At 41.7% G+C, this 19,142-nt stretch overlaps 1 protein-coding gene across 1 annotated transcript in view; it reads left to right on the top strand.

The window, feature by feature from the left end:
• Positions 1–19,142, top strand: part of trabd2b (TraB domain containing 2B) — a 72,894-nt gene that overhangs the window by 38,120 nt on the left and 15,632 nt on the right. The window contains exons 4-5 of the mRNA XM_020080525.2: positions 6,797–6,943; positions 12,294–12,468. Of these exons, the coding sequence (XP_019936084.1) occupies positions 6,797–6,943; positions 12,294–12,468 (322 nt within the window). The remainder of the gene's footprint in view (positions 1–6,796; positions 6,944–12,293; positions 12,469–19,142) is intronic.

Genomic DNA, 19,142 nt, shown 5'->3' with positions numbered 1-19,142 from the left:
CATGCAGTGTGGGGGTTGGTGGGTGCCTGTAGGTCTGATTTTATCAGAGGGAGAAAGAAAAACAAGTGGAGACGAGAGTGCAGCGGTTGATGCAGAGAGAATGAACGTTAGTCAGAGAGACGGAAGGATAAGAAAAATACAAAGTGAAGGTGTAAGGTTAGAAGATTTTCACCATAGAGCGCTAAGAGAGGGATATGTCCCATCATTAGACCCTTGCCCCCTGCCTCAGAGGGGAAATAAGACAGGACGGAAGGAAGAAAGAGGGGGAAGAAAGAGAGGCTTTCTGTGGAAGCAGGGAGCAGCAGGCCTCTGCCACTGGGATTGTCCCTCTGGTAATCCCTGGATTTCCTAGGCTGAGACAGGGGGTAGACCAGGCAGGGCGAGAGACTTGGTAAAACAGATAGAGAGAGAGAAGAAAGGAAGGAAGGAAGCCTCCTTTTTTCATTTCCTGCAATATGTAGTTTGTACAGAGGCAGTGCTCAAACAGGAATGCCATGTTTATAATCATTAGCGTGTGTGCTTATGGGTGGCTGTATGTGTTTGTGAGTGTGCGTGCATGTGTGTGTTTTGTGTATATTGTGGGTATTAACAGGGATAAAGTTTTGGAAGAAAGCACGGCTCTGGGTTGCTGCAGCTCTTGCCAGATGTGATGAGTTGAAAGTGCTGCTTACCTTCAAATAGGCAAATGAAACGAAAGGCGCCGAAGGGCTGTAAAAGTATTTTGGCAGTGCTCAGGCGCTGGAGGTCACATTTGAAGCGTTTTTATGCTTAAATGTTGCCTTCAACGCTCTTGACAGGTTACATGATTCCCCACGAGTAGAAAAAAGTGTTGCGGATCCTTGTTGATAAAACTATAGGAGACAACAATGAAAGACTGTCCACACTTTGATGTGGTCTTGTGTGACACCTTCTTTTCACCCTAATTTATTCAAGGTGCTTTTGTAGCTTGAGCTCGGATGAAAAGATCAGACAACAGCAGACCTTTAAAACACCCCCACCACTCCTTCATGTACAGTCAAGCATGAAGTCATACTGAGATAGTATAAGTTAAAAGAAAATGGATGCAGGGGGGTTTTTTATGCTTCTATGCTGTGGCTATGAGGGGGGAAAGTGCACTCAGTTAAATTGGTATCCACCCTTTTTTGGACGTTGCTCTGTGCAGAACAGTGATGAGATATCGCCCTTCTCTTATTCTTGGGTTGCCATGGATGTTATTTCAACTCCCTACATCCTTCCCTTTAGTCACCCCGGGGTGCGGTGAACCCAGTGTCCTCTTGTCGTCTGTAGTCCAGAGGGGAAGCCGGCTGGGCCCAGAGGAACCCAGCAGTGCGTGTCCTGGGTCAGGGGTCTAGTTCTTCTCTTTCTCAGACGATGAAACTCAAGTGGCTCTCAGTGAGACGAGCCCAGTCGAGGGGAACGCAAATACCCTCAAACAGTTTGGAGTTAACAGAGATAAAGACACAGGGAAAAAGCTTGTAAGACTTTTCATTGATGCTGCTTTTACATACGAAAAAAGACACATCCATCTCAAATAATGCAACCGTCAGTGCCCATACTTTTATGCCGATTTCACCTTGGCATGGTTTTTAAGCAGTACGTCCATTAGAGGGCAGCGCAGAGTAGCCCGAGATTGTCTCACAACAACAAAGAAGTCGATGGTGGAGGAAGTTGTGAAACAAAACGGCACGGTTACACATGTTTGGATGTTCATGTAGCTTTCTATACTGTAGACACCTTTAGTTTCTTCCCAACTCGCAAAATATGTCTCGCTTGGACTCTTGGCTGAGTACATAGTGATTGAAGGCTCTGTCAGTTTCTGTATTTGCATCTAACATTATCATAAATCAGCCTTAATTCAAGATGGTTTTGCTCCATTTAAAAAATAAATAAATATTAATATATATATATTATATATATATATACCTACTGATAAATTAATTAAAGATGAAGTGATTTTACAAAAAATCGGTCAAGTCTGTCAAAAAAGGTTGTCCAAAGCCATTTGTGGATTGAGGGAGATGAGCAGTTGTAATTCAAATCAATGGTAGCAGTAGACTTGAAGTTTTGAAAAAGCAAGAGGCTCACGAACTGAACTGCCAGTGCTCAAGGTGCATTGTGGGTAATGCATGTGCCTGGTTCTGCTGAATCGTTTTTTTGTCCAACAGTGTTATAAGACTTCAATGCTAAATCAGTGCAGCACCCTTTTTAATAGGTCTCGCTGTGAACACCATAAACACAGCACCATGTTTTCAGTGATTGAAAGCTCTTATTTAATCTGTACTTTTTTGTTAAAATTGACACCACATTTCCCATAAACCCTTCTGCTTTCTGTCACAAGGAAAGTTTGGAATACATCCCTCTTATCTCTCTTCCATATGTGCTTGTTTTTTTAGAGAAATAATGAGGATAACAGCACTCTACTTACCCCATATTGTTAGAGACCATGTGAAATTCAGCCCCTTTAGCAGTAACACAACCTGTCGTGTGCAGTAAAGTTATGGTTTCCACAATGGGAGCCATGGATAAGATAAGAAAGAATAAGAAGATTAAATAAATGTTTTCCTGATTATAGTTTTATTTATTTTTAGGATTCTAATGAAATTATGAAATAACAGCATATGTTCTGATAGTAAAGTTTCATTTTAAGGTGTCTGGATTCAGAAAGGTTTGCACAGTGCAGAAAAGTTAATCTGGGTTGTTGTTTTTTTCTTATTGTAGTGCCAGATGTGATAATAAAATGGATGATCATTATTTGTTGATAATTTGGTGGTGCATGCAAGAAGACTATCAGAAATAAAGAAAAGGTGAAACGAAGGATGTCTGTTTTGCTGAAACGCATATGGATGAAAATTCGGCAATAAAATGGTAAATTGAAGCCACAGAAGTTGCTTTCCTCATTTACAGGGACATAAATGGAGAAGGAAAAACACAGGAAAATGCATGGGCAGGCAAACAGAAATGCAGTAGAACAGGGGAAAAAAGTGCGGAAATGTGCGTCGGAACAAAACTTTCAGTTCTCCTGCCTGACGCTGGCAGACACCACCAAGGTTTCCTTCACCTGTCTGGTGATACCCAGTCATTTCTTTTGCCCATATACCTACACTCTGACTCTCCACCTCATGAAATCAGAAGAATCTCCATCTGTAGAACACATGCTCCTCTTAAAGAGAACAAGGCTTTATTTGTCTTATACCATTTTCTCACACTTTCACCTCTCTGGCTTTTGTTCTCTGTTCTCCGTCTTCCCCATACCACTGCAGCTCCCTTTCTTTCTTCCTTCTTTGTGAGTTGCAGGAAAAGTGGAATAGTGTCTCATTGTTTCACCACAGCTGAGATAGAAGAAGTGAGTAATGGATGGAGAAATCGAAAGGTCAGCTGTGGGAAAGTGGACGGTGAAAGATTGAAACAGACAGGACATGCATATGACAGCATTTTGTTTTTCTTGATCTGTGTATGATCTCCTAATGTCGAGTATTTCTTTTCATTCTTTCCATTTCTTTTACTGAATTTTAGTTGTCAAGTTAACAGTAATCCTGGGTATTAGATATTCTCCTGTTTGCCAGGGTTCAATGTTTGGCCTCCACAGTTTGACACTTCCTCCTGTTGTATCCCAGCCTGAAGCTCTTTAGCTCCATCCATCACTCACATTCTCCTATTCAGACTAGAGGAGGAAAGGGGAGTGATGTAGTCATCAAGAATGAGCTCTCTCTGTTCCAGCACCTTGTCATCGGCACCTTCTCATTACATGCCTCAGACTCGTAAAAAACCTTCAAACAAGCTAATGCTGTTGCTTGCTAAGAGCCAGGGTTTTAATGCACTTCAAGGTCAATTGCTGCAAATGCACACACATTTTGATAAATGACATTTTCCCACTGAAACATAAAAAATGTTTGATTCTTTCAAATGTTTTTCATGTTCTCCCCCCCCCCCCCAACCTGATCCTGTATTTCTGTTTTCTTTCCAACGCACGCTAATGAATTTTTGGATTGCTGTGCTCAGTTTGCAGGTTCCAAGACCATCCGTGTGCTTTGCTCCTTCCAGCTTTGTTCTTATAAAGCTTTTATGTAATTAAAATTGCCGTTTCTCACGCATGCATTAGATGAGACTAGTGAAAAAGAGCAAGGAGAGACCTGCGGTAGTTAAGTATGTGGCTAACGGAGTCAATGTTGGTTACTTTGAAAAGGCCTGGCTGCAACAAATCCGGTCTGTCAGAGTGAGTGGACCACTTCAGCATGAGAACACCCACTCTGTCAGTCAGCATGAGTGCATGCACACACACAGTTTACACTTATGCATATACATGCAGGTCCTCACACTGGGAATGTTTTTCCTCCCTCCCCCCTGTTTCTCCCCCCTCTGCCTGTCTCCCATTGATTGACATGTGCACTCATTCAGCTCAGCACAAACTCAGGCACCATGGTTACAGCTGCAGCGATGTTCTATCCCAGGGAGATAGACAATATTGAAATAGCGACTCCCTTAGCAGCAAACTATACACACACACACACACACACACACACACACACACACACACACACACACAAATACACATTCATGTGTCTCCATGAGAGGACATTACATTAAGCTACATTGATTTCCTGAAGATTTACTCAAACCTTAACCATACTTACTACTTGCCTCACCCTAAACTTAACTGTAGCCTAACCCAACCTAACATAAAACATGTCTTCAACTTAAAATTTGATTTGCATTATAGAAACTTGCTTTTTGAGCCTATAAGTAAGACAAGTCCCCAAAATGTGATGTGTAAATTGATTTAAGTACCCACAACATGTGTAATACCTGGACCAGCAGGACTACACACACATCTAAAACTACTGCCTTCTTTTCCGACATACATGTCACCTTAAAATTTGATTATTTAGAGCAAAAATATGAGGACTTGCTGCTTTGTCAATGCCTTCAGCCTCCCGTCTGTCGTGTCTGGTGGATTTTGCCATGTTAAGGGAAACTACTGAAGCTGGCTGCATGACAAGAAGCCTCACAGGTGTGTGTGCTCTGCCAACTCCGGACCTTGACTCTGCCCATGCGGCCTGCCCTGGTGTTTCTCTTGGAAAAGCCGTTGACGTGTGACAGAAAGCCGTGTGGGTCAAGGACTTGGGGCAGTGGCAAATTATTGGCACAGAATCAGCATCTGCCAAAGCAGAAGGCGCTACTGTAGCTAGTTAGTCAGGCAAGTATTAGCCTCTCTAGGCCTGGCATCACACCCTGACATTCCCTGAAGTTGAGAGCAATAAAAGAATCTTATGCGAGATGGAACTAGAAGCTAAAATGAGGTATAATGTCATTACTGGGGCAGCAGGGGAGCTTCTGGGATTGGGAAGTCTGGTGTTGAGATATGAGCTGGGAGAAGCAGGAAAATCATTTTTTTTGTTCAGGAATGAAACAGGTTTGATGAAAACCCATTCCTGGATTATGCACCTCTGGCAGGGCGACAAAGTAGCACTGAGCATAGCAATAAAAACATGCAGGATGAAGTATGTGAAAAGGTCATACAAAGTTCTTAGTTGGAGGAAGGGCTCAGGATCCGGTGCTGGGAATGATGAAGAGGATGGAGACTCTTGAGTGAAAGTGGAGAAAGACAAAAGTTAAGAGCAGAAAGGGGATAATGAGAGTTATATATGGTGTTAGCTCATCAGTTGTCACTTTGCATTATAAGAATAAACACTAAAAGCTGAAAGCCTCACAAGACTGGTTCTCAAACACAGTGACCTCAGAGAGACGGAGTCACAAGGCTGAGCTTAGTGCTTGGTTGTGATTATCCCAGCGTAAAGGTTACCTGGAGTTGAAGCCTTCGATATGCACAGTATGGGCATTTATGATTGCGTGAATATAACTTAATTGCGTGAATTACAACCCAGCCTTTTGACATCTGCTTCAATCAGTCTTGCAGCTGTATCGGCCTTAAGCTGCTCCACAAATCATCGGGGCCAGGATGCTGACGTTCTCCCTGCAGTATTTTCCAATGCGCTAGTCAGGTTTCTTGGTAATTAGGATCATAGGCAAGGATCAGTCTGGTGTGGTTTGAGGACATGATGAGCCGAGTCACTTGTCCGAATCAAGCAAACTCAAATTGTCTAACTGGGTGCAATGGAGATCTGTGTGAAATGTAGAATAGCATAGCAAAGAAATGAAAAGAAAGAAAAACACATTTCCCCCTCAAACACACCTCTGGTTCTTAAAAGAGAGCTTAACAGTGATTGACAACTTGGACCCGGTTGCCAGGCCAGTCAGAAGTGGCGTGGGATTGTAGAGGGCGGGAGCTGCAAGGTTAACCCCCCGTGTCTCGGACAGCTGTGTAGTCGTTGGACTGGCTGGCGGCTGCACGCTGTAAATTCTCTCTAAAGAGGGTTTACTTTTGATTTTAATGGGTGCCATAAATTTAAGGCACCCTGGTCCTGGTGAAAGAGAGAGAAGGCTTATTTTCAAATGGTCCCTCTCTCTTTCTGTCTCTCTTTCTCCCCCCATTTTCTCCCTCATTCAGAACAGTCTGAGGAGTGTTGCCATGTCTTCTGTGGTCTGGTTTCACCTGTAGTCAGCCTGTATAGAAAGTGTATGAAAATATCCTGAAGAAACTTTAATTTCTCCAACACTCAGCAAAACTGCTTCATTGTATATTTAGGTCATATTAGATTTTTAAAAGGAGAAGCACAGCTTGCACAATTTCTTCCATCAAAGCAAATTCTTCTTTGGCACATAGCAGAGAAAATTGAGTTTGCGGATGCTCAAGCTAACAGCTCCTCTCCTGACTTTTCGTCTCTTTCTCTCCCTGCAGGTGCTGTTTGCTTTGAACCAGACTCTGCTGCAGCACGAGGGCGTTCGAGCAGGAAGCCTGCAGGGCTCCTTCACCACTGAGGATCTCATAACACACTACAACTGTGGTGACCTCAGCTCCATCATCTTCAACCACGACACCTCACAGGTGGGTCTCCCGTTTAGATTTTAAATCACCTAACTTTTTAAAGATGTGGAGATTTCCATTAAACAAAGAGATTTGGGGCTGGAGATACAATGTGGAATTATCTGTCAAAGATTGATGTGTAGAGCTTGCATGACTGCAGTCAGGTGAGCAGATGAGGAACAGGTTTGCAGGAAAACTGGCAGGAGACGTTAAACAAAAGACTTCTATACTGAACTACTATACATGGGAATTGCTGATTCTTCTAAAATTCAACTGTTGCGTCCCCAAGAGGTCTAGGGAATGAGGGACGAGCAATAAAAAATTAACCAGGGGAAAAAAACAAGTGACCAGCAGAATGCGTTCAAGGAAAATCAAGTATTTTATTAAGACGTAAAATCTGCACAAAACGCTCATCACAGAACTGAAGAGGGAATAAGCCAACAAGGAACAATCAAATGAAAACAATCTCCAACAAACTGAAGGGTTTAGAGTTTGCTCAGGGTTTTCTGCCTCTCCCTGATTCCGGAATGCTCTCAGCTGTGCCAGTGAAAGAGCTGGCAAGAGCACAGGTTCAGGTTGACTCTCATTCATAAAACAAATAAAGACTTGTATAACACGTAAGACAAATTTGTGCATAAATATCACGGATGAATCAAAAACGCTCTCCCAGTTACAAACTTATTTTACTCATCGCTTTCTTCAACCAAGGACAGAAAATGTCTTGAATCTGATTTCTTTACTTGACCATAATATTTAAATATCTTTTACAGAACAATATTCACATAAATAAAACAGCTAATAGCAGCTTCTGTCCAAAGAACATCTGTAATGGTGTTCAAGAACCCAAATCTGTCAGACCCTCAATTTGAGTTGGCACACGCCCTGTACCCGCTTCTGCCATTACGCTATCGTCACCTCAAAGTTTAAGGCTCACACATCAGTTCTACAAAACTGTATATTACCATATTAATCCCTCTCAACCTCAAGTTACTTGATAGTCTGACACTTTAATAGCTCTGGACTTAATACACCATATGTCCCCCTCTAACTTTGTGTTTCCTAACATAGCCTCTGCTGCTTCTGTGATGGCCTGCTCATCCGTCTTCACACCCAGCTCTGCTGTCGAAAGGTCATTCAATATATAGTATAAACACTCACGCGGTAAAGGCATAACTCGCTGTATCCCCACCCTCGAATATTAAGTCCCTTGCTGACCTTCGCTGTGTCAAACATTCCTTGCTGATCCTGAAGTGCCATTAAAGGTAGCACGCCTTATAATATCAACTCACCGCTCAACTGTAGATCCCATTGATACACACAGTAATACAAGTGAACAGCGCAATGGTCAGACAGTTCAAAAGTCATTGTGGCTCTATTGTTAAGTATCAACATTGGACACATATTTCCCTTTTCTCTCTCTCTCTCTTCGACTGTGTCCGTCCATTTCTTACTCCCTGGGGACCATGAGCTTGTTACCCATAGTTTAACTTGCAGTCACGGCTGCATAATTTCTTTGAATAATACCGATTTGCCGCTGCTCCTCATGACAACAACATGTATTAACATCCCCAGCACATATAAAGCAATCAGATGTCAGACTCTGGTGCCTACTGCTGTGGCCTGGTAATCTATTGTAGTAGGTTTGTGTGTGTGAGAGAAAGAGGGAGGTTTCACGGCCATGAAAGAGCAGGTGGTTTTTGATAGATAGGATCTAATCCATGGTCCTTCCTCAACCCTGGTTGCTCCCTCATCTCCATCTTCATCATATTAGACCAGGGTCTATGATGGGCCCCAGAACACAACCCGGCAGAATTGTGCAAGACAGGTTAATATATTTCAACACTCATCTGGTCCCAAATGCATCTTGGACACAACATCAAAATGAAACAGAAGAAAGAAGATGGATAGAAAAGAAAGAAAGTAAAAGCAATCATTTGATATAAAATATAAGAAAAAAAACTGTAAAGAAAAGTTACCTACAAACATTTTGGCAGTGTACTTGACATGGCTTGCACAATATTTAAAAGCAAATTTGTAAAAGTTAAGCTCAGGACTGTATTATTCTGATGATTGACTGTTCCCACAGTTCTCACATGTAGTAAATCCTTGGTGTTTCTATGGTTAGATGCTAAGGAAAAGGAAGGAAATGGAAATAAAATAGAACATGTAATTGCAAAAGAAAAGGGGAGTAGGAAAAGGAAAGAAGGTAAGAAAAAAAGAAGAAGTTAAAGCAGCCAAATCAGAGAGAAAGAATAGAAGATTTCTGGCGATTAAGTAAACAAGTGCAAAGAGGTAGTAAGGGAGGAAATATCTTGCTGTCATTCCACATTTCCTGTGCAGGTTGGGATAGAGAGCAGCTTATGGGCTTTCCTGTGATAACTTATCTACATTTACCGCTACACTCCGACCTTGACCCCTCTGCGACCTAACTCTTTTTTCTTCCCGTCACAAAACACTTGTGCGCTCCTCACTCATCAAAGCAGTGATGCAGCACTCCTTCCTCACCTCTTGCACTCTTTAACTCATATTGAGGATGAAGGTCTGTCAATTTGGACTAAGCTGCAGAAGAAACACAGACAATGCAAGGCTTCAGGCTGCAGATATCTACGTGCATCTGGCTCTTTTCCCACACAGTTGCTGCATTTAGAAGCAGTTCAGTGAGATGTAATCTGCTTTATAATCATAAACGATTAGGAGCTCAGGTGCTGAAATTAACAGCTATTAACCTGTTACCAATACATTACCAAATGTAAGTAAAGATTAATTGTGACAGGAAGCATCTAAAATCTGGATTCTTTCTCTCAGGTTTACATTTTTACTTTGTGTCATAATTTGTGTTGTTCAAATAATTTCTAATAATATATATGTAATTTAAATGACTATAGATTACATTTGGTTCATGAATAAAGAAGCACAAGTTAATGCTCACACAGTAGATCCACACACATCATTTTAAATTAAGACCAGAACATCCTAAACACAGAAAAAAAGACATCCAAAAACTAGAATGGCACCTATTACATATATTACCTCAGTCAACACACTACATATCGAAGCCAATATGTGGTTTTTCATCAGCATTATTTCTTGACTAATTCACAAAAATGTTGAAATAGCCCTTTCCCACAATGTTCAAGAAAGTGAAAAGAAATTCCTGGATCAGCCCCTTAATTGAATCTGCTCCAATAGTTAATGGATTCTTCCCTGGCTCATGCCCAGCTTCCTCTAAGTTTTAATGAAAAATCGGTTCAGTTGTTATGGTGTAATCCTGCTAACAGACAAACAGCAATGAAGTCATAACCTCGGCGGTGGAGCTAATTATGTATTTCAGGCCACAATGCATTTTTATAGGAAACATGACAAAGTCGACAACTGAACCATCCCCTAGCTGGGTTAACCAATCCCACAACTACAGTATATTTCCTGGCTAAATGTCACCATCTTGCCCACTAATATTATCTAACTGAATCTAATGTGAGGGTAAAAGTGCCTGCCAGCTAATAAACATTGAACCCAACACTGTCAAGTCAAAATCGAAGCAGCAAAACCACAGATAGTGTCTCAAATTATTCAAATCATTTTCCCTTTTGAAAACAGCACCTACATTACCCATAAGGCCACTCAACTGCCAGATGTTTCCTTTCATTCACCTGACATTAGAGTTTGCCTTTTGTCCACATCACAAACGACAGAGCTAAACATCCAGAGTAGGTTTGAATCAGAACATTCAAACCACCATGTGAGTCGGACAGCAGGACGAGCGCTGCAGGGAACAAAATGTGTCAGATACAGATTGTGGATAACTGCTGGAGAGCAGCACCTTGTTCACATGTGGTACAATAAATCCCCCCATTTACTGAGCATCCAGATACCTCACACATATACTGATTTATGCACCGTTTACAGCTGTTTTACTGTTGTGTCAACGCATAACTGTTCTTGTCACGCTCAGACACAATTCCAGATTAAACACGTATTGAACATTTGCCGCACACATTAGGAAACAAACTAAAAAACGTTTTTCCGAACTCCATCATTTCATTTTTTCTAACTCTGGAGGCAGGCTGGGTGTCCTCAGGTTGGCGGTGTCCTCTTGGTTGGACAAAAAAGACAAACAAAGGAAGCTAACATGCCAGGACAGAAGCAGGGATGCTAGTGAGGTGGGTTTTTTTTCCAAACTGGGTGCGACCAAAGACATGGGAACAAATGCAGGAGACCAGAGTTGAGCTTTAGTAGTTAAATAAAACAACCAAAGGACAAGACTTACTGGAAGGTGAGACAGGCCAAAGTCCAAAACCAGCAAGCAAGCAGTCCAAACAAGCAAAAGAGTCGGGGGCAGGCAGAGGTTCACAGTCCAGATAACGGCTAAAATGTTCAAATAAAGGTGAAAGCAGTCCGACGTGCTATCAGCCATCAGACAAATACACTGACATTGCCATCCTCGGGCCCTGTAGCTTAGTCGACTGAAAAGGGGCTAATGGGCTACAACTTTCAAATAAGAAAAAAGTTCAACACTTCATAAAATGTGGAAAATTATTTTGGCACCACAAACCAAAGTGCGCTAGTTAAGAACAGACTCGTTTATTACAGCAGCTAAAACATCAAGAACTGGGGGAACATGCAGATTGTTTAAATGGGATTTTTACCGTCCTCCAATAATTCATATTTTACTGCATATACATCAAGAGAAAGAGCCAAAAATGTTAAATACATGTACACTGATACTTTAAGAGGAAATTACATTTCTGTTAGAGAAAGAGACAGATGTGTGTTTTGGTGTGTTCCTGAGTTAAAAAGCCAAGACCTTGATGTAAAACCCCTGCTACCACACAGTGGACCCCCACTCTTCCTCACAGATTAACAGCCTGTTGAATCGACTGATGCAGCCAAGAGGGGAACAGAGCCAGTGTGGCCTCTCTGCACTGTCTGACTCTTAATAATTCAAACAGCAATTAAACACACAGTTAAACACACACACACATTCATGAATATACACGTGCATGTGGATTTGCCTTCACACATATAAACAGTTGTGCAGTCATTGTGTGGGTGAATGTGGCTGCACTATGCAAAGCGCTTTGTGTGGTTAATGAGACGAGAACATTTCTTAACTACAGTCCATTTACAATCAAAATACCAGTCTGTTGAGCTGACATTTGCATTTGTCATTTACTGTCAAGCCTGGATTCCAGGTCTCACGCCCACTCAAGCACATTCATGTGCTAGGTTGTCAACACCCCAATTCAGTCCTCTTCTTTTTTCCATTTCATTTTCTTCGAATGCTTTCTTTTTGTGTGTTGTAGGCCTAAGTTATTATCTTTCACCACAAAGGTTTTTAAATTCTAATATTCTATATCTTTCTCTCTCTCAGCTGCCCCACTTCATCAACAGCTCTCTGCCTGCTCATGACCGCACGACAGCCCAGCAGATCGACAGCTACTTCCGCCAGGAGCTCATCTACAAACGCAACGAGCGAATGGCTCGCCGTGTGTCAGCGCTGCTGCAGAGGAACCCCGACAAGACGTACTTTTTTGCTTTTGGTGCAGGTAAGGGAGTCTGAAATCCTGCAAAAGTAATGTTGTAGATTCTGATAGCTGACCTTTGACCCTCTGGTTTGAAAATGGTTCCCTTACTCCAGTCCACTAGACTGTATAAAAAGATGGACATGACAGTTCCGCAAAAGCAAAGACAAAGTGTTTTGATCACCACCTGGTGGCTAGCTACAGTATAGGTTATAGACCCCACCTCATCCATGTTAATGGATTGGCCTTGGACCAAAATAAAAAATCATTCATATGGCAAATACATTTTTCTTAATAATGGATTCTGTCATTTCAGGTTTAGTTCTTATCACACTGTTAGCCTATGTTACATGTGTTGTTGGTATTTTTATCTTTAATTAATTATTAAGGAAAAACATCATGATTGACAGCTGAGAATATCAATCCTGAGACTGGCAATAAGTTGAACGGGTGTGTTGGAAAGACCTCGCTACAGCATCTTCATCCCTGATCAATACTGCACAGACTCACAGACAAAATGTGTAAACAGCCTTGGTATATCAGGGATATTTTGGCTTCAATTCTTGATAGCAGGAGAAAGTGGAAACACGTCGTCTATCTTTTTACAGCTACTCTGGCCTGTTTCTCCATGATGCATTAAACTAGGTCTTTTCAAACACATACGGATTGGAGCTGAGACTGTGTGTTTGCATGTTTTTCGTTGTAATTCTGTCAGGACTAATGTGTGTTTATAGTGAACAATTTGCTCACTCTTGTGTTTTAAAGCAAAACTGGAGAAAAAGCAGGACAATAATAGTGCACAATGGTTCCCAGATCTCTGGCATGAAAGAAAACACACACATACACACATATACACACACACACACACACACACAAATACACACACACACAAACACACACAAACATGCACAGAAGTCTCAATTACAGCCAGTTCCCACCTCAGAAATAAAGAAACCATGAGCTGTTTGTTTCAATTAGCATTCCTGGCTAATGCTGCTAATGTTTCCTGAACGGTGTAGTGTGTCCTGAGGGAACTGTGTGTGTGTATCAAAATATGCACACGTGCAAGTGTGTTTGCCCACAAAAACAGGTGGTGGGTGGGTGTCTGTGTGTCTGTTTACTGTACAACTGTGTGTCTGCAGTCTGTGCATCTGAAAATGGGTGGTACCGCCTCTAGGGTGCGTGTGTTTGAGTGTGTGGGAAGAGAGTGCACGCAAGTGAGTGTGCCACAGTGTATGATTAATGCCCAATGCCTGGTTCCTTCCTCTGACCATTTTTTTTTGCTCCCTCCTCTCTTTGTGCTTGGGATTTACAGATGTTATGATTGTATGAATTTGTGCAATAACACTTAAACAAATGGACGCTTCAGTAAAACGGACATAGGTGAAGCAATAAGGACTTTCTCCTGTTACACGCTGTGTTTATAGAACAGTGAAAAAAGGGAGAACCCCAGAAAGGCAATCCAATCCAACTCCTCAGGCTAAAAAAGGCTTTTTTTAGACAGAGTAAAAAACAGCCATGTTTCCTATTATACAATTGTTTTTTGCTTTTGTCAAAAACATATTGTAAATACAGTTACAAATACAATTAGTTTTAAGAGGTGCTAACTTTGTTATTATTATATTTTGCTATATTTAATTATTTGCAGGGCAGCATCTGTATGATTTGTTTCCAAATGAAGCCAAGTTAAAACTTTGATGCAGCGCTGTACTGGAAAATGAGAGCTCAGTCATCATGGGCATGGACTGTATTAATCCAGCTTCGGGATTTCTAGAATGCATCATCCAAACAGTTTCACGCTGGAAGCAACACTTCAGTGGGTGAGCACTATACCAGCCATGACAAAGTTGTGTCCTCTTACAATGCTGGAGAAAACTCATCATATGGCAGTGAATACCTCACACATTGTATTTCATTTTATAGCATTGATAAAGTCAAACCTATTCATTTAATGTTTAAGTACAAACCAGAGTGTTTACATAGCTCAATAGTGCGACTTCAGGTGATGTTGTTCCCCGGAGCTAACACTGCATCTGGAGTATGAGGAGTAGATCACCGTGATGGGAGATCTCCAAAACCCAACGCTGCTGCATATATCCTCCAGGTTTGGCTTTGCAACAAAAGCACAGTTGATCTTCTGGCATGTTCACATTTCCATCATAAAATATCTCAAATGTGAGCTGCCAACAGTCAAAGCGAACTACATAAAGGAAAAGAAAATGATGACATCATATTAATGCATACAGGAAAAGGCAAAGCAAACATCAGGTTTCTACATAATGGGAAATTAACCATAATTTTTGAGTTTGGTCACATAAATAAATGCATGTTGTTCTTAGATTAACTCCTGTCATGTCTTTGTGTATGCTCTGTAGATTGTGATGGTGCTGCTGTGGCCTCATAGTGTCATTTCACCATTTTCTGTTAGTCCAAAAACCTTCACAGTCAATGTTGCATTTTTTCATGTCGTGAGCAACACACCCACCAAGTTTGAAGTCGACTGAATCAGCAGTTTATTGTCAAGAAAACGGAAATACAGATTCCTCCACTCATTGGTAGAATTTGAAGTGAACCAGCAATGACTGATTTAACGTCATGAGACATTTCACCATTAAAATCTGTTCTCATGCAGCCTCATGTTCTCCATTCTGGCCTCCTTTAAACGTTTGCCCTTCACACAGCAGCTGTGTGTTTGCTTCGCTGTGTGTCCAACCTGGCCTGGATAGACGGGAGGTGAACATATGTGTCAGGTCACCTACAGGCTGCGGCCTTGTGTGAGAGGGAACTGACAGCGAGTGTGAAGTGATAGGAACCATTACAGTTATAGGCCCGCTGCATGCATAAACACATGCACACACACATGCTTATACCCCGATTCATACTTAATCATGCATGCAGTACTTGAGCACATACCAGTGGGGAGCTGTTAGGGGCCTCCACACCAGCACATCAGCATTTTAAATCGCCATCATTTAATCAGTATTCTCTGCTGATTCTAATTTCACATTTATTTTCATGTAACTCTTATTTTTTCTTTCAGATTTGTTGTAAAACCATGAAAATAGAGTCAATTCGTGATTTTTTGTTTTCATCTTTCCCAAACAAACAAAGTTTAGCTGGCTCACTCATTTGTTTAGTCAATGAGTGAGAGGTCCCATCTCTTAATGTAAATAAAGATTGACAAAGCTTCTCCACCTCCTTTCACTATGAAGCCAAATTATCCTGGATTCTAACGCTGCCAACTTGCACATTTGGAGCCAGAGTCTGGAATTTAACTAAAACTCTGTCTATAATCTAAAATACAGGTTATTTCTTAGAACAAATTTGTTCCTCCCGAACTGTTGTTGTGCTAGTTGGATTAACATCTGTCTAACATAATTTATCATGTTGCTTCCCATTAGTTTCTATACACCTGCAAAGACATACACATTAAATGAAGGCATGCACTTCATAAGTTACACTTAAATTGTGTCTCTGATTAAAAAAAAAGCAAGATGCTGTTCTGATTAATGCTACATGTCTCTAGATGCAGATTTATCAAAAACAAGACACTCAAGGATTAATAAATCAGGTTTAATGAAGTCTCTCACATGCTGTAATCACAGACTCTTTCCCCCTTCTCTTATTTCTGTCTTAAGGACGCTGACTCATGTCTTTACAGTCCTGTAACTGTCCCCACTGGTCCCAGTTTCTCATTGGTCATAACGAAGCATGAAATTTTATCATGCAGTGATGCCAGGTTGGATTAAGTGACGGACTGGACTCCCAGAAATCTGACTGTGTGCTACTCGTCAAGGTTTTCTTTGCCTGCGTTGTACAATGAGCGTGATTATAATCTAACAACAGTGCACACTTTGAGTAATGAAGAAGAATAAAACAGGACAGAAAGTGTGAGCGTTAAGACTATCCAGACATATTTTAAAGTAAATACAGCTCAGGGAGATGTATTACAGCCATTTCCAGGCCAAATGTGGGCGTATAATAATGTGATCATATAAAATACAATCTTTATGGTCAGATCTCACAAATCACATTAAAGTGACATGTGTGAGTGCAGGCAGTGGGCTCGTAGATATACCGCTTATTCTCATGAATTTTAAAATGGAATATGCATAATGTGGGAATGGGGAACTTTTTTGGATCCTTGCGCTGAGCCTGACAGAATCATAGTCGCTCTGTGACTGTAACCATCTGTGTGTGTGTGTCCTTTCATGTTTACGTCAGGTGGCTGTTTTTGTGTTTATCAGGTTGCATTACTTTCCACACAACAGCTAAATATTAAAGGCCACTCAAGCTGCTATGCTTTGGAGCCCTCATTTCCATTCTGAACCCTGTCCAGCGCGCAGAAGGAAAACAGGACTGTCGGGAAAGAGCCAGGGCAGCGATCAGGTCAAGGCCCTCAAGAGTTACCGACGTCATATTCCAATCCAGGAGTTTTTTCACAGGCTAATTAAACTATACGACGTGTGTATAAAGTGGTTCAGGCAGGAAATCCATCTCTGCTCAGCTCAGCACCTTACTTACCAGCCTCCCCCTTTCCTCTCAGTGCACACCTACACCTTCCTGAAGCATAAGTACTTTTATGTACTAAAATGTATGATTTTGTCCTCGCTAAAACCGTTTCATTCTCTTTTTCTCTGCCCCCTTTCTTTTCCTTCATCCTGCACATGTGCATGTACACACGTGTTGTTACAGAGTTTTTCCTTCACTTTCACCACAGGTTATTATTACGAATTACAGAGGTATAGGCTAAATGAGCTCCAGCAGGCATAATTTAATTACTCCAGACAGTATAAAAGAGACTGACTGAGCAGTATTACCCTCTCACAGGAGCTGGCTGCTGAGCGAACATTTCAAAGGTCTGCAGCAGCAACTCAGTCAACAGTCATATTCCAGTCAGTAATTCAGAATACATTCTGAGCAGTTGAATTATCAAGCACTGAGTTTATATTACTGTAAGTCTGCATTTCCTCATTAACTCCCAGATTTAGTACTTTTTAAAATGGCATTGTATCAAATGACTTAAGGGGTCACCGGCAGCAACTTTCAGTTATTAGCAGTTTTTAGTCTCACATACTGTAGTCCTTATTTTGATTTATAATCTTAGGCCCAAAACTGTAATACATTATTCAGTCTGATGGTTGATCACTTGTTTCTAGTAGCAGCAGGTCATGGTTGTTTGGACCATATATAAAGATGAACGACACGTCTCCACCCCACTGACCAGACAGGAAGCTGAAATGTTGGAACGATAATAACGTGATTTGGAGCCAAAGTCTGCACAATAGCGATCGGGGTATTGAGCCTATCAAGGTCCTGCTGATACATGCACTGGACCAATGGCGAGTCAGTCTCAGCTGTCAATGATGACAAATAACTGAATTTTAAAAAAAAACTTGGAAGAAACACAATGGAAGAAGCACAACAAAAATGACACCATCTTTGAGAGATTTGATATTTACATTTGACGTGTACAACACTGCAGCCAGTAGCTAGTTAGCGTAGAGGAAAGTTTGGAAATTTGGAAAATATCATTTTTGTCTGAACTGAGTTAAAGCTTTGTCGCTAAATGAATATTTATCAAAAAAGAAATTCAGCTTTTCCATTCTCTTTCCCTTTATGTCCTAACGGTGTCTCATCCTTCTCCTTGAAACTGTGGTAACTGTGGTCACTGCTGTTCACGATTACTATCAGTATTATGTAATGGGGACCAATCACAGACATCCACCGTAGCATGACGTAGTCGTAGTGAGGCCAAGTGAACGCATCACAATTTCCCCCTCGGACAAAACGACACAGCAGCACCGGCAGTGAGCTGGCAGACACGCTGTCCGCACATGTATCGCTCTGTTCTAAACACAATCCTTAATCGCTCACTCATTCGCCAATATTTTAATACTCTGTCGCCATCGCTCCCAGTCACACGCAAACAAATTAACATACAGTCACTTTTACAAACAAGCAAATGATCATTTTTTCTGTAGGGTGGGGGGGATCGCTGTGAGGGTGAGGCAGCGTGCTGCTGGAGCTCTGTGGTGTGCTTCAGCAGGTTTTCATTTGCCAGTTCTCTGGCAGCCGCTGCCCGCTCTTATTGAAAACATCCCATGGAATTTCCTCCTGCTGCCACGGCCTAGACACCACTTCACACACGTACACACTTACACGTGTGTTTATGTATGTTTGCGACACAAAGTCAGATGATCTGGATAGATATTTATCGCCAAAAAGAGCAGTTACTGTCAAAAGATACACATGTAGCATTGTTTGTTTTTCAAGTCGGAGCCACTTTGGATCCGTTTGGCGAAAGTTGATTTTTGAGCGCATGTTAAACAGCGCAGGCCTATAATAGCATCATTGTGCAGGCAGAGCGGGACCATGTGTTTTTCAGTCGCTTGTGGTGTTGTGGTGTTGAAGTGATGACTGAGGGAGAGAGTCTGCCTGGCGTGCATGTCACTTTGTCTCTGTGGCTCTTCCTCTTAGTGCATATCTGCCTTTCTCAGCCCTTTTCCCTGTCTGTCTGTCTGTGTCTGTCTTTCTGTCTTTACTTTCCTACCCTCCACGCAGTCGGTCTGTTTTTTACGCCGCTATCTTTTCTGGTCTTCTCAATTTGTCCTCTCCATCTGGTGCTGTCTCACATTTATTAAACTGACGCCATCCCTCGCTGCAGCGTCTCCTCCACCTCGTGCTGTCCTCCCTTT

The sequence above is a fragment of the Paralichthys olivaceus genome, chromosome 3 (assembly GCF_024713975.1).
Source record: "Paralichthys olivaceus isolate ysfri-2021 chromosome 3, ASM2471397v2, whole genome shotgun sequence".
Lineage (NCBI taxonomy): Eukaryota > Metazoa > Chordata > Actinopteri > Pleuronectiformes > Paralichthyidae > Paralichthys > Paralichthys olivaceus.
Note: the sequence above shows the minus strand (reverse complement) of the source record. Positions and strands in the feature narration are given on the sequence as shown.